Source organism: Ranitomeya imitator, chromosome 3 (assembly GCF_032444005.1).
Source record: "Ranitomeya imitator isolate aRanImi1 chromosome 3, aRanImi1.pri, whole genome shotgun sequence".
NCBI classification, from domain to species: domain Eukaryota; kingdom Metazoa; phylum Chordata; class Amphibia; order Anura; family Dendrobatidae; genus Ranitomeya; species Ranitomeya imitator.
Genome location: NC_091284.1, coordinates 29882425 through 29899508, shown reverse-complemented (window position 1 = coordinate 29899508; position 17084 = coordinate 29882425). Strand labels below are relative to the sequence as shown.

The following is a 17084-nucleotide window of genomic DNA, read 5'->3' as shown; positions in this document are numbered from 1 at the left end:
GTCTGTGTCTGCCACTAGCTCCTCCCCCTCCATAGAATGTCTATGTCTGCCTCTAGCTCCTCCCCTCCATAGAATGTCTGTCTGTTCCTCTAGCTCCTCCCCTCCATAGAATGTCTGTGTGTTCCTCTAGCTCCTCCCCTCCATAGAATGTCTGTGTGTTCCTCTAGCTCCTCCCCTCCATAGAATGTCTATGTCTGCCTCTAGCTCCTCCCCTCCATAGAATGTCTGTCTGTTCCTCTAGCTCCTCCCCTCCATAGAATGTCTGTCTGTTCCTCTAGCTCCTCCCCTCCATAGAATGTCTGTGTGTTCCTCTAGCTCCTCCCCTCCATAGAATGTCTGTGTCTGCCACTAGCTCCTCCCCTCCATAGAATGTCTGTGTGTTCCTCTAGCTCCTCCCCTCCATAGAATGTCTGTGTCTGCCTCTAGCTCCTCCCCTCCATAGGATGTCTGTGTCTGCCACTAGCTCCTCCCCCTCCATAGAATGTCTGTCTGCCTTTAGCTCCTCCCCTCCATAGAATGTCTATGTCTGCCTCTAGCTCCTCCCCTCCATAGAATGTCTATGTCTGCCTCTAGCTCCTCCCCTCCATAGAATGTCTATGTCTGCCTCTAGCTCCTCCCCTGCATAGAATGTCTGTCTGTTCCTCTAGCTCCTCCCCTCCATAGAATGTCTGTGTGTTCATCTAGCTCTTCCCCTCCATAGAATGTCTGTCTGCCTCTAGCTCCTCCCCTCCATAGAATGTCTGTGTGTTCCTCTAGCTCTTCCCCTCCATAGAATGTCTGTCTGCCTCTAGCTCCTCCCCTCCATAGAATGTCTGTGTGTTCCTCTAGCTCCTCCCCTGCATAGAATGTCTGGCTGTTCCTCTAGCTCCTCCCCTCCATAGAATGTCTGTGTGTTCCTCTAGCTCCTCCCCTCCATAGAATGTCTATGTATGCCTCTAGCTCCTCCCCTCCATAGAATGTCTGTTCCACTAGCTCCTCCCCTCCACAGAATGTCTGTGTGTTCCTCTAGCTCCTCCCCCTGCATGGAATGTCTGTGTTCCTTTAGCTCCTCCCCCTCCATAGAATGTCTGTATCCGCCTCTAGCTCCTCCCTCCACCATGGACTTTTAACAGCACCATCTATCATCTCCAATCTCAGTAATGGGAAAATGTGTCTTCCCTGAACACAGATTTTGCTAATTTTAGTTCCCTGGTTTGAGAGCAAATTATCAGTTCAGGAGAAAGAAGCAGATTTCACCCATAACATATATTGCAAAGTTGCTTATCTTTACTTGTACTATTGATTTATGAAATAAAAATTAAAACGACGGGTGCTCTTTATGTTCTCCACCTCAATAGCAATTTTTCTTTTCACCTTTATTTTTCACTCCCACTAGATTTACACAATATCTTTTTTTAAACAGATACGGCTTCGAGGGAGTCATTTTATCTATTTACGGTCTGGACAGAGAAGACCTTCACTGCGACAAAGATGAAACCTGCCACTTCCAGAAGTCGGAAGCCATACTGAAAGAACTGGATGTTGAAAATGCAAAGCTGTACTTAGACTTTATCATCCTGGGAGTCTTCTTCATCACTCTGCGCCTCATAGCCTATTTCGTACTACGATACAAAATCCGGGCGGAGAGGTAAAAGTTTGGGCTATGAAGAAAGGTTAGTTAGATGGATACATGGAAGACTTCCACCGAAGATCATTATTGTACTGGTCTACAAGGGCTCGGGAGATGCCACCAGACCCAACTTTGCTGCATCCTGGTTGGGTTAGTTGACTCGTTGGGTGATCTTCTCAAAAACTGTGGAGGTATTTTTCTTTTCCTTCAGGCCATTGGTTAATTATAAACTTCCTAGATTTAACTAGGAAGAAGCAGAAGGGAAATCTAGAAGGTCAAGAGTCAACTTCTCAGTGTTCCTTCAAGGATAAGGGCGGACAGACATCTTCATCCCATAAACCTTGGTCTATTATTGACGTAGAATGTCCCTGCAGCTAATGACTGTGTAATGGGGTAATTTTGCTAATTTGACACTAGGAAAAATGTTTCCTTTTTTGAATCCTGAAGACATCTGCTTCTTGGAAATTATAGATCTTCCAAATGCTCCAGATGACTTTGACAATCCCAGAATCGGTCACCAAGGGAATATTTGAGATAACGCAATAGGATTGACCTGGTGGGTACAGTTGCATCTATTAAAAAACTACCCCAGGTAGCTATTGGGGATGGGGGGTGGTAATAAAACATGCCTTATGTGCTAATACCCTCTTAGCAGGGACATCCTGGAAGTCGTGGGAACTAGTGATTTCTGCCCCTGTGGGGCAGGGAGATGTTGACCTTAGGGCAACATCATGGTCGTTTTCTGGTGAAAAAGGCGAGACCCAAATATGACCTATAGAGTCTTGCTTCAGCTTGATTAGGAATGGGAATCCTTTAAAATTTTGTTCTGCTTTTCCAGAACTGGTCTCAGAAGTATTCTTGAAGGCGTATATCTAAACGTAACTTTTATTATATGGCCCCACCATAGACTTGGTTGAGGTCTGAATGTAGTCACGAGATGATTTTGAGGGAGTCATTTGATTGTAAGGTACTTACAAAATCGCTCACAAAAACTTTTAACCAAAATCATCCACATCCAGGTTTGTAATTTCACTTGTCTTTAGTGGACTTGTCTTTTGAGGCATGCCAAAGCAACGTTATGGGACCACGAGGAGGAGAAGGGGGCACCAGAAAGCTGACTCTCTCCCAAGCAAAAGACTTTTCAGCCCCTATCTTTCTCTGCATAAAAATTTGTGGACTTTCGGGGAGCAAAGGATGTGGGAACTTGTGGTCTATATGACCCAAGATGGGGTGACTTTCACCACCCTATCATGTCCTTAGAAGACTACTCCCATCTTGTAAAATGCTCGCTTATCAATAGAATATACCATCACTTTATGACCGATGGGGTCTGGCTCCTGGGACCTCCATTGATTCTAAGAATGAAGGGTCCATATACCTGATTTCGCACTGTGCCCCTCTAAGTTTTCCTTTTATAATGGCCACCGACTTGAATTGGGCGCGGGCAGGTAGCAGAGTGCCAGTGTGCAGAAAGAAGCAGTAAAGGAGAACAGGGGTAAAATTAGCGCTACTGCCCCTTTATAACCAGGACCAGTGGGGGTTCCAGTAGGCTGGCAGCCCGCCGATCATAAAGTGATGTCATACCTTAGTCTGATAATTTGTTATGGATTTTTTTTTGACCACGCAAAAAGAAACTGAAGACCATTTGTATGTTTTTTTTTAGATATACAGATTTATACTTTGACTTACCTTAAAAAAAAATCAGAGCAAAAAAAACCGTCTTAATCCTATCAACCACTGTCTGCCCTCGTCTATAGTGCTAGATCGTATTCAATGTAAATCCAGGCCAGGGGTTAAGTATTCTCTATATTTTTACCAAAATCTGATGAATAAATCAGTAGAATGTAAGAGAAGAACATGGCGGAGATCCAGCTAAGCTTCCTTGTCCCTTTTTTGTCTTAGTCCTGGAAAGGACTGACTAATGACCCAATGGATTTAGGCAGTGGATCCAGTAGCCATTGGTATTAGTAATCAGATTTTTTCTAAAAAAAAAAAAACCTATGGAAAATTGTTTCTTAAGTTACTTATTGATCAGATGTTCTGTAGAATGAAACAAAACTTTACTGAATGTAGACTCAAAACCGCTCCCGAGACTCTTGGTGGAGACCCCATTCGATCGTTGTTGTCCCACCCAAGCTTGGTGGTATTTTTGCTCTCCACTCTACGCACAAACTACCTCAACAATAAGCTCAACTACACTGAGGGTTTTAGGTAAAGTATTCTTTAGAGTCTGCAACGCAGAAGTGTTCCCTATCCGAATGTATCTACGACGCTACCTGCATGTTTATAAAGCACCGTCACCAGCATCGGGGTCCCATGGGGGGGAAATATTGAGGGCCATGGTTCAGCATTTTTCCACCTTGAATATTGTCACTCCGATTCTACATAAAAGGTGGTCACCATATTCCAATTTGTGGCCGGAAGAAGTGTAGACTTATAGTACATGGATACATGGTCCCGATACTGAGGACATTAATGGCGGCCGTCACATTGCTGGTTGTCCGGTCTTCCGCAGCAGCATCTGATAACCTCATGGTAGATTTTTCTTTTAATTTTTATTATTTTATACTTATTTAATTAACTGATTGCGACACCGACCTAGAATGAACTAGAAGAGATTTTTCCTTTTCTTTGACCAAAAGATTTCTGGCGATCCTGTTGTGTTTGTAAAGTGGATCAGCAGAGAACATATTAATATTTTGTATAGATAAATAAATTTGTATTTAAAACCTATATCCATCAAATCATTGTTTTCATTTCATCGCATCAATTCATATAAATTATAATCGTGGCCAGAGTCACATGATTAGAGGAGTAAGATCCTGAGTTACATCCTGTATTATACTTCAGAGCTGCATTCACTATTCTTCTGGTGCAGTCACTGTGTACATACATTACATTACTGATCCTGAGTTACATCCTGTATTATACTTCAGAGCTGCATTCACTATTCTGCTTGTGCAGTCACTGTGTACATACATTATATTACTGATCCTGAGTTACATCCTGTATTATACTCCAGAGCTGCACTCACTATTCTGCTGGTGTAGTTGCTGTGTACCGTATATACTCGAGTATAAGCTGACCCGAGTATAAGCCGACCCCCCCCCTAATTTTGCCACAAAAAAACTCGGAAAACTTAATGACTCGAGTATAAGCCTAGGGTGGAAAATGCAGTAGCTACTGGTAAATGTCAAAAGTAAAAATAGTTACCAATAAAAGTAAAATTAATTGAGACATCAGTAGGTTAAGTGTTTTTGAATATCCATATTGAATCAGAAGCCCCATATAATGCTCCATAAAGTTTATGATGGGCCCATAAGATGATATTAAAATATGCCCCATATAATGCTGCACAAAGGTTAATAATGGCCCCATAAGATGCTCCATAGAAAATATGCCCCATATAATGCTGCACAAATGCTGATTATGGCCCCCATAAGATGCTCCATAGAAAATATGCCCCATATAATGCTGCACAAATGCTGATTATGGCCCCCATAAGATGCTCCATAGAAAATATGCCCCATATAATCCTGCACAAATGCTGATTATGGCCCCATAAGATGCTCCATAGAAACGTTTGCCCCATATGCTGTTGCTGCGATTTAAAAAAAAAAAACATGACATACTCACCTCTCATCGCTCAGGCCCCCAGTACTTGCAATATTCACCTGTCCTCGTTCCACCGCCGGGCTCCGTCTTCCGCATCCTCTGCAGTGACTGTTCACTCACTATACACGTCATCGCGCCTTCTGACCTGAACAGTCACTGCAGAGGACGCGGAAGATGGAGCGGCGCCCGGCGGTGGAATAGGGACAGGTGAATATTGCGCAGTGCTCACACTCCCCATTATACTCACCTGCTCCCGGCGTGGTCCCTACTTCTCTCTTACTGATGGTCTCCGGGCGCTGACAGCTTCTTCCAGCGTTGAGCGGTCACTGGTACCGCTCATTACAGTAATGAATATGCGGCTAAACCCCTATGGGATTGGAGTCACGTCCATATTCATTACTGTAAAGAGTGGTACCATGTGACCGATGAACACAGGAGGAAGCTGTCAGCGCCCGGAGCTCATCGGAGATGCAGGGACCTCGCCAGGAGCAGGTATGTGATAGCCCGCCGCTCCCCCTCCCCCGCCGACAATGACTCGAGTATAAGCCAAGAGGGGCACTTTCAGCCTAAAACAATGGGCTGAAAATCTCGGCTTATACTTGAGTATACACGATACATACATTACATTACTGATCCTGAGTTACATCCTGTATTATACCCCAGAGCTGCACTCACTATTCGGCTGGTGCATTCACTGTGTATATACATTACATTACTGATCCTGAGTTACATCCTGTTTTATACTCCAGAGCTGCACTCACTATTCTGCTGGTGCAGACACTGTGTACATACATTACATTACTGATCCTGAGTTACATCCTGTATTACTCCAGAGCTGTACTCACTATTCTGCTGGTGCAGACACTGTGTACATACATTACATTACAGATCCTGAGTTACATCCTATATTACTCCAGAGCTGCACTCACTATTCAGCTGGTGCAGTCACCGTGTACAAAACATAACATTACTGATCCTGAGTTACAACCTCTATTGTACCCCAGAGCTGCACTCACTATTCTGCTGGTGGAGTCACTGTGTACATACATTACATTACTGATCCTGAGTTACATCCTGTATTATACTCCAGAGCTGCACTCACTATTCTGCTGGTGCAGTCACTGTGTACATACATTACATTACTGATCCTGAGTTACATCCTGTATTATACCCCAGAGCTGCACTCACTATTCAGCTGGTGCAGTCACCGTGTACAAAACATTACATTACTGATCCTGAGTTACAACCTCTATTATACCCCAGAGCTGCACTCACTATTCTGCTGGTGGAGTCAGCTACTCTACAATACCAGATATACAGATGACACCTAAAAGAAAACATATCAGCAGATCAAGTTCCGTGCAGAATCTGAACCAACAGAGAATGCCGAACTGTGTGAATTTCAAAAACAGCAGAATTATGAATGCAGCTCTGGAATTGTAAATGCTACCTACATGCAATATATAGGAGTACTCCCAGAAGCAATTATGGGTAAAAATTGGTAACTGCAGGATAAGATTTACATGATGTGTCCCTTACATCTAAATTACCAGCTCCTCCTCCCAGGCGCGTTAATGGCATATCTACAGGATATACAGGGTAGATATGGGTTCTATTTCTAGGATTCAGATCTACATGGAGAAGGCAGGTCCTCCAACCCATCTGGTGAGGTCAGGGCAGCCCCCCATAGGTGACATCCACTGCACAAGTACAGCGGACGTACACACTGCATGTATGGGCTGGGCTTCTGAACTGCAGGTATCCCAGCTGAGATCGGATCAGTTCAACCGCTTAGCTGCCACTGCCCATCCTGACTGCAGCATAGAAGAGGTTGGAAATGACAGAATCGGTGTTTTGATCATTTCTCATCCTAGAAAATTGTGTAAAAAGAGACCAGACCCCAAAATGGTAATGAGGAAAATTATAACCCTTTCACCCAAAATATAAAAAAGTTATAACGCCTGGAAAGTGAGGAGAAAAATTCGACCAAGAGAGGCCCCCTGGTAATCTGTCATCTAAGAGCCCCCATAAACCTGAGCCCAGTCCTGGGTGACGTGGCCCCCAGCCACAACATCCAAGCAAAGAATGAATGCACCCAGATTCCTGTGCGTATGCCACAAATGCCAATATTGGGAAGATCCCTTTAAGGTTTATTTACTGGACAGCCCTTTTACTGATGCCGGCCCGGATTTTACCATCTGTGTGTTATCATTCATTACATCTCATCTAGCTTGGCCCGAGCAACCAATCAGAGCTCTACTTCCATATTTGTAGAGCTGTTTAAGAGATATAAGCTGCGCTGTGATTGGTTGCTATGGACCTCCTGCATGCCCATAGCAACCAGATTAGTTGTTTTGTTTTTTTCACCTGTGGTTGAGCTCAATTGCAGGAATTCCAGAACACAGGGCCCAGACATGGTGATAGTTCACTTATATTGAGTCCATATTTAGTTTTCCTTGTAGATTGTTTTCTAGTCTACATTGAGACCTCCAGACTGAATGTATGAAAGGTTTTCTGGTTTCTAATAGATATAATCGTTGTATTTCGAACAGTTGTGATAATTCTGGGTCAGAATTGCCCCCTTTTTTGCTAAATTTTATTCAGGGAGGAATTGTGGATGGCATGACATACACGTTTCCCAGTTTTTAATATATAGGTAGCTTCTCAAAACTCCTTCAGATTTCAATGATTCAGAACTAGTGACCCGAAAAGCTCCAGCCCCCAGAATGTCAGACCTGAGACTCCAACACTCCGCAACACCTTGACCACAATACCAAGGACTCGATTGTACGCCTGAAAACTGTCATAAAATACTTTGAAAAGTCGAATATTTTTGGCATGTACATCACCAGTCTTAATGAATAGGGCCTTGAAGATCCAGAAGCTTGACCGTGACACCCTGACCCCAACACCAAAAATTCATAATCTATAACATGACACCTTGACCTCAGAAACCACATGTAAGCACCCACACTGTTACACACAAACATTAAAAATCCAGAACCTTTACTATAATACCCTTACCCCAACATAACTCAAAACCAAAAATTCAGAACCTAGACCATTTCATCTTACCTACAACACCAGGACTTCACGACCCAGATTGTAACACACTAACTCTTAACAAAAAACTCTATAATCTTAACCAAAACACCCAGAGCCAAATACCAAAAATTCTGAATCTGTAACATTACACCTTGACCTCAACGTAATGAATCGGAAACCAGATGTAAACACCCACAATGTCACACCCCAAAACCATAACTCAAAACCCAAAATCCAGAACCTAGACCATGACGTCTTACCCCAACACCAGGACTTCACAACCCAGATTGTAACACACTAACTCTAACATCGAGACTATAATCCTAATCAAAACACCCTGACCCCAACATCAAAATGTCAGAAACCAGCACCAACACTCCACCTCAACACCAAAAATCCTGAACCTACACCGTGACATCTTGACCACAACATCAGGACAGCACGACCCATATTGTAGCACCCTGACCCACTGGCAGACACAGACAGAATAGGGCCCCTGTGCAAGAATAGTATATGGACCCTTTACAGTCCAATAACTCATCATAATGCACAATTCTTTCTGCTTTAGATGTGGAAATGGGTTACCTTTCCTCTTGGGCACCTGTTTGATGCACAGGTTGCACCAATGATATGTCCGCCTTTGCCCTGAGCAGAGCAACGAGACTCTATCATTAATACTTTAACAACCCTACTCCAACACCAAAACTCTAGAACCCTGACAATAAGACCTCAAGACTTCAGAATTCAGACCCAAACACCAACACCTCAACACCATGACTCCACAACTCAGACCATACCATGAAAAACCTCGACGTAAGGACTCCAGAACCAGGACCATGCCACTCAGTCTTGAACATCAGGACTCCAGAACCGATACTGTTCTAACTAGTCTCCAACAACATGATTCCAAAACCCAGGGCATACCACCTAGTTTAAAACCCCAGAATCCAGAATGTAGACCATACCACCAAGTCCTCAACACACCAGGACTCTTGAAGCAAGACAATACCATGAGTCTCAAAAACCAGAACTCTAGAACCAAGATCATACCACCCAGTCCCCAACACCAGGACTCCAGAGCTGAGACAGTCCCACCCAATTCTCAACAACATAACTCCATTAGAGAACCAAGATCATACCACTCAGTCACCAACACCAGGACTCCAGAGCTGAGACAGTCCCACCCAATCCTCAACAACATAACTCCATTAGCGAACCAAGATCATACCACTCAGTCCCCAACACCAGGACTCCAGAGCTGAGACAGTCCCACCCAATCCTCAACAACATAACTCCATTAGAGAACCAAGATCATACCACCCAGTCCCCAACACCAGGACTCCAGAGCTGAGACAGTCCCACCCAATTCTCAACAACATAACCCATTAGAGAACCAAGATCATACCACCCAGTCCCCAACACCAGGACTCCAGAGCTGAGACAGTCCCACCCAATCCTCAACAACATAACTCCATTAGAGAACCAAGATCATACCACTCAGTCCCCAACACCAGAACTCCAGAGCTGAGACAGTCCCACCCAATCCTCAACAACATAACTCCATTAGAGAACCAAGATCATACCACCCAGTCCCCAACACCAGGACTCCAGAGCTGAGACAGTCCCACCCAATTCTCAACAACATAACTCCATTAGAGAACCAAGATCATACCACCCAGTCCCCAACACCAGGACTCCAGAGCTGAGACAGTCCCACCCAATCCTCAACAACATAACTCCATTAGAGAACCAAGATCATACCACTCAGTCCCCAACACCAGGACTCCAGAGCTGAGACAGTCCCACCCAATCCTCAACAACATAACTCCATTAGAGAACCAAGATCATACGACCCAGTCCCCAACACCAGGACTCCAGAGCTGAGACAGTCCCACCCAATCCTCAACAACATAACTCCATTAGAGAACCAAGATCATACCACCCTGTCCCCTACACCAGGACTCAAGAGCTGAGACAGTCCCACCCAATCCTCAACAACATAACTCCACTCTAGAACCAAGATCATACCACCCAGTCCCCAACACCAGGACTCCAGAGCTGAGACAGTCCCACCCAATCCTCAACAACATAACTCCATTAGAGAACCAAGATCATACCACCCAGTCCCCAACACCAGAACTCCAGAGCTGAGACAGTCCCACCCAATCCTCAACAACATAACTCCACTCTAGAACCAAGATCATACCACCCAGTCCCCAACACCAGGACTTCAAAGCTGAGACAGTCCCACCCAATCCTCAACAACATAACTCCATTAGAGAACCAAGATCATACCACCCTGTCCCCAACACCAGGACTTCAAAGCTGAGACAGTCCCACCCAATTCTCAACAACATAACTCCACTCCAGAACCAAGATCATACGACCCAGTCCCCAACACCAGTACTCCAGAGCTGAGACAGTCCCACCCAATCCTCAACAACATAACTCCACTCCAGAACCAAGATCATACGACCCAGTCCCCAACACCAGGACTCCAGAGCTGAGACAGTCCCACCCAATCCTCAACAACATAACTCCACTCTAGAACCAAGATCATACCACCCAGTCCCCAACACCAGGACTCCAGAGCTGAGACAGTCCCGCCCAATCCTCAACAACATAACTCCATTAGAGAACCAAGATCATGCCACCCAGTCCCCAACACCAGGACTCCAGAGCTGAGACAGTCCCACCCAATCCTCAACAACATAACTCCATTAGAGAACCAAGATCATACCACCCAGTCCCCAACGCCAGGACTCCAGAGCTGAGACAGTCCCACCCAATCCTCAACAACATAACTCCACTCCAGAACCAAGATCATACGACCCAGTCCCCAACACCAGGACTCCAGAGCTGAGACAGTCCCACCCAATCCTCAACAACATAACTCCACTCTAGAACCAAGATCATACCACCCAGTCCCCAACACCAGGACTCCAGAGCTGAGACAGTCCCGCCCAATCCTCAACAACATAACTCCATTAGAGAACCAAGATCATACCACCCAGTCCCCAACACCAGGACTCCAGAGCTGAGACAGTCCCACCCAATCCTCAACAACATAACTCCATTAGAGAACCAAGATCATACCACCCAGTCCCCAACGCCAGGACTCCAGAGCTGAGACAGTCCCACCCAATCCTCAACAACATACTGTAACTCCATTAGAGAACCAAGATCATACGACCCAGTCCCCAATACCAGGACTTCAGAGCTGAGACAGTCCCACCCAATCCTCAACAACATAACTCCATTAGAGAACCAAGATCATACCACCCTGTCCCCAACACCAGGACTCAAGAGCTGAGACAGTCCCACCCAATCCTCAACAACATAACTCCACTCTAGAACCAAGATCATACCACCCAGTCCCCAACACCAGGACTCCAGAGCTGAGACAGTCCCACCCAATCCTCAACAACATAACTCCATTAGAGAACCAAGATCATACCACCCAGTCCCCAACGCCAGGACTCCAGAGCTGAGACAGTCCCACCCAATCCTCAACAACATAACTCCATTAGAGAACCAAGATCATACCACCCAGTCCCCAACGCCAGGACTCCAGAGCTGAGACAGTCCCACCCAATCCTCAACAACATACTGTAACTCCATTAGAGAACCAAGATCATACGACCCAGTCCCCAACGCCAGGACTCCAGAGCTGAGACAGTCCCACCCAATCCTCAACAACATAACTCCATTAGAGAACCAAGATCATACCACCCAGTCCCCAACACCAGGACTCCAGAGCTGAGACAGTCCCACCCAATCCTCAACAACATAACTCCACTCCAGAACCAAGATCATACCACCCAGTCCCCAACACCATGATTCCAGAACCCCGACCATACCACCAGGTCCCACACATCATGACTTCAGAACTCAGACAATAACACCATGATCCTATCACCAAGACTCCATAACACCCACAGTCAACATCTTTGCACCCAAACCCCAAGACCCCAGCACCAAAACTTGTAGAAATATTCATCCTCCAGATTTAAGAAATACCGGTCACGTTCTCTGACAGCAACCAGAGATTTTTTTTTTTTAAAAAAAGCAAAACAACTGAAACTAAGAATGTTGACAAATTGTAGAACTTTCTGTTATACTTTATATGGCGGGGCCGATCATATGCGGTCGGCCTCTATATTTTGCTCGGGGCGCCTTGCCCTGTATTACTTCACTGCCGGGAGTGGTTTGTTATTTTAACCACATTGAAAATAAGCAAACATCTTAAAAAAAAAAATGAGAGGGAGCAATAACTGAATAAGGTCCAAAACAGACAGTGTAATAATGTCAGAGAGAAATCAGGAAGGAAAAGCTTAATGAGAAAAGTCAATACTGAACATGAAACCTACTCACCTCCTGAAAGGAGCAATTGCAGTTCCATCGACCGCCTGCGGGGGTGATGCTGAGACATTTCAATTTTCTTGACCTTTAGGCTACTTTAGAAATGACCTGGTATATATTGCATGATTTATAGGGTTAACTAATATATTCTATGAACGATTTATGTACATTTAGTTTTCAATTGCTAAAATAACAAAATCCCAACGTTCTATATTAAGAATTTTCAGGAATTCCCATTGATTGCCGAAGGTTGAACAACTTTACCTGTCATGTTCCTTTAAGAAAATTGGCCTGAATTGGTTTCTTATTAGCTCTTTTCTTCATTATAAAGGAAGATAAAGCAAATCAGAGAAGCCCCTATAGGAGGTCATCTGATTATAGCCCTTGTCAATGAATATACCTTTATGGAGTGATGTGATATATACCATGGGTAGATTTGTAATTGTATTAAAAGGGATGTCCAGGACTTTGATATTGACCGACTATCCTTACGATAGGTCTTCAGTACCAGATCTGGGGTGTCTCACGTCACACATGACACCCCATTGATCAGCCACTATCAGAGCTCTGCACTCCGTCTAGTGGCCATCCTCAGGTACTGCACCGCACATCACACTCATTTCAATAAGTTCTGAGCTGCAGTACCAAGAACAGCCACTACACAGAGTACGGCGCAGTGGTGTTCAGGCTCAGTACACAGATACAGGAGCTGGCAGTAGCTGATCGGTGGGATGCTGGGTGTCGGACCCCCACAGGTTTGATATTGATGACCCGCCCTAAGGATAGGCAATAAATATTTAGTTCCTAACAACCCCCTTTACATGTGGTCATTATATAATTAAGTAGAACGTTCACCTACTAAGAAGGATATTATAGGTGGTCTTACTCAAAAAGTCTCCCAGACAGTCCCTGAGACATGTCTTGCATTGCGTGACATCCAGGAGATTTACACAACACCTGAGAAGTCTGAACCTTAGAAATAAAGTATGTTTCGGAATGGATTACCTTAAAATATATCTTAAAGGGGTATTCGACATTTATAGTAGATCCCCTCCACCTATCTGAAGAGAGAAGCTTCATCTCATGCCATCGGGAACATAGAGGTGGTCATGTAGAGGTGACCCATCATAAATTTGCAACATGGAAATACACCCTTAAGACAACACAGAACCTTGTTAGACTGAAAGGGTTAATCCGAAATGCCGGCTCCAGGTTTAATCCGAAATGCCGGCTCCAGGTTTTATCCGAAATGCCGGCTCCAGGTTTAATCCGAAATGCCGGCTCCAGGTTTAATCCGAAATGCCGGCTCCAGGTTTAATCCGAAATGCCAACTCCAGGTTTAAACCGAAATGCCGGCTCCAGGTTTAATCCGAAATGCCGGCTCCAGGTTTAATCCGAAATGCCGGCTCCAGGTTTTATCCGAAATGCCGGCTCCAGGTTTAATCCGAAATGCCGGCTCCAGGTTTAATCCGAAATGCCAACTCCAGGTTTAATCCGAAATGCCGGCTCCAGGTTTAATCCGAAATGCCGGCTCCAGGTTTAATCCGAAATGCCGGCTCCAGGTTTAATCCGAAATGCCGGCTCCAGGTTTAATCCGAAATGCCGGCTCCAGGTTTAATCCGAAATGCCGGCTCCAGGTTTAATCCGAAATGCCGGCTCCAGGTTTAATCCGAAATGCCGGCTCCAGGTTTTGACTTGATATCATGGATCTGTTCTGATCCAAGTCAAACATTCTGATGCCAGAATGAGATCCGCCCGGTGTTTACTCCTCTCTATCTTCTTTATATAGGAGGGTGTAACATTCTGCTCTATCAGGAAGCATGCCCTGTTCAATACCGCAGCGCTCTGCATCCAGGGGCCCGGCCGGGGCCAATACGTGGCACTAACACTCCTGAGATAGATGTCCACTAGTGGTGGAGCGTATCACTGGAACAAGGCCAAAAAGGATACAGGATCTGCCAGCACTGTCTGATCAGTTGTGATCGATGGGATTGTCGATAATCACTAGGGCACCTTATGCTAGAAATGACTGAAACGATTACCGGTACATTTCTTCCAAATTTCCCCAAAATGTTAAATTTTTGCAAATCTCAAATATTTAGGATTTGATTGAAAAAAAACCCTACTTTATACTCTTCTGTCCTAGACCCTTACATGGCCAAGGCAGATCCCCCATACTCCAAACGGATATTTTTGGTACTTAAGGAAGGTGATGCAATTCACAACAATGGCGTGAACCATGCAGATGAGCTGGGATTTGCAGTGACAGCGTAAGGAGTCAGGTGAGGGCCCAGGATAGGAGTGTATAGAGTGATTTGATTATTTTTTTAACCCCTTTGTTCCCCTCTATATATTATGCTTTGGGGTCCAGAAAGACCTCAGAGCATAATAAAATGCTTCATGGGGAAATTTTTAGATCTTTGGAGGAGTTAAGATTGATATCTTTACATAATTTGGAAGAAAGATATAGCTTAGGAAAATTAGTTAGGGCACCGCAAGTGGCTTTACATGCAGCCCAATGCAAAACCATTAATATCTTTCTAACTGTTATGCCCAAAATAGACACTAGAGGGTGCAAGCGAGACAAAGCATGCGTTGTCTCCAATCACAAACTCCGCTCTGCTACATCTTTTTTTCCTATACAATAAAAGTAGTTAGGCCCATGGGTAAAATGTGTTTATAGCCTAAATATAGGATATTCGTTATATAATAAACATTGGTCAATAGCAAATGTAATGGATACAAACATATATGACTGTCTAAAGGTAGAGAAAAATGACCTGATTATTTGGCTTTAAACGGAACTTTGGAAGCAGTTTTGTGTGTCAATGCATCTGCTCCTTCCCTCCCTGCCCACGTCAACACAGCTGAATTGCAATACCACACATGGCCAGCAGGCAAGTGTGGAGCTATTTCTGGAACGAAGCAACCACATTTTTCTAATCCCGAACAACCAATTCAAAGCATACCTCTCCTTTCACCCAAAACTAGAGTAAAACATGTCAATTCGACAATCATTGCAAGCAGTACAGGTGAATAGAACAAAAACTGTAATACATCATATAAGAAAACTCTGCTTCTTTCTCCACTTATGAGACACTTCTTCTCCCCATGTATCCTGAACTCATCAATCACTCTGAAAAACAACTAAAATCTGTCTTGGTTAAATCAAAAGATTGCCAGCTGCCTGAGGGAACAGATTACAGCTGCCTGTCAAAGTCTACGGAGAGGGAAAGTGGAAGGAAGGAGAAGCAGAGTGACAGAGAAAGGCACGGACATATACAAAACTGTGCTTCTGCTTTCTAATTACTGTAGGATTCACAGCTACACTGCTCACAGAAGGATTCACAGCTAATCTACTCACAGCTGGATTCACAGCTGCTCTGCTCACAGCTGGATTCACAGCTGCTCTGCTCACAGCTGGATTCACAGCTGCTCTGCTCACAGCTGGATTCACAGCTACTCTGCTCACAGCTGGATTCGCAGCCACTCTGCTCACAGCTGGATTGACAGCTACTCTGCTCACAGCTGGATTCACAGCTACTCTGCTCACAGCTGGATTCACAGCTACTCTGCTCACAGCTGGATTCACAGCTACACTGCTATATGCTATATATCCTCCATGCTGCTTCTGTGCATGTGTTACAAAGAGACAGGAGAGCAGAAATCCTTCATGCATGTGTGTGTGTATATTGGAATCATTAGCACAGGTTTTCCCCACAAACTAGCTCAGCAACAACTGAATATTAGAGGTAGAGCATGAAAAACGGGTGTAAAGTGAATGATAAAAAATTTTTCATCTCCATCATTCCATGATAGCAAAAAAATCTACTGTAAAAATACAGAAACATTTAATAAATACAGGGGGGAGAAGGGGGTTCAGCTGCAGTCTTTTCCGTAGTGTGTATGAGACTGCATGCCGTGAGGACAGAGAAGGACCCTGCTGCTGAGCAAGTGTGGAAAAATAAACACACAGTGGAAAGGTACAAAGCCCAAATCTTCAGAACCCACGTGACATTTCTGACTCTGCTACATCTAATACATGTACACCTGTCAAAAGAGAGAGTGGGATTTATTTTTGCAATAATGAACATTTGTAAGAATTCTCCAAAAATACTAATAATAAGGAGAAGTTTCAAAAGTTTTCCTGGCACCTGATTGGTTGAAGAAGTTTTTAGCACAAGACGTCGAGGGCAGAAGTTGGGTTTAGGTAATTTACGATTGCATACAAGACTAAGTTCCATTCAATTCTGCAAAAATTAGATTCTGTAAAAATATTAAAGATAAACTTATTTTTTTATTGTGCGCACTACAAAAAAAAAAACAAAGAAACCCACGAATAAATACTTTTATACAGAAAAGGAAGGATTTTTCAGGAAAGGAAGGAATTTTTATACCTATATTTTATTGAAGTTACATTTAGTCATAATGAGTAAATTTCAAAAATTGTAAA

General features: G+C 44.2%; 1 protein-coding gene across 1 annotated transcript in view; it reads left to right on the top strand.

Annotated features, from left to right (window-relative positions):
- ABCG1 (ATP binding cassette subfamily G member 1) overlaps positions 1–4342 on the top strand; it is a 95198-nt gene extending 90856 nt beyond the window's left edge. The window contains exon 15 of the mRNA XM_069760680.1: positions 1403–4342. Within this exon, the coding sequence (XP_069616781.1) occupies positions 1403–1631 (229 nt within the window). The 3' untranslated portion in view covers positions 1632–4342. The remainder of the gene's footprint in view (positions 1–1402) is intronic.
- Positions 4343–17084: the final 12742 nt, after the last annotated feature.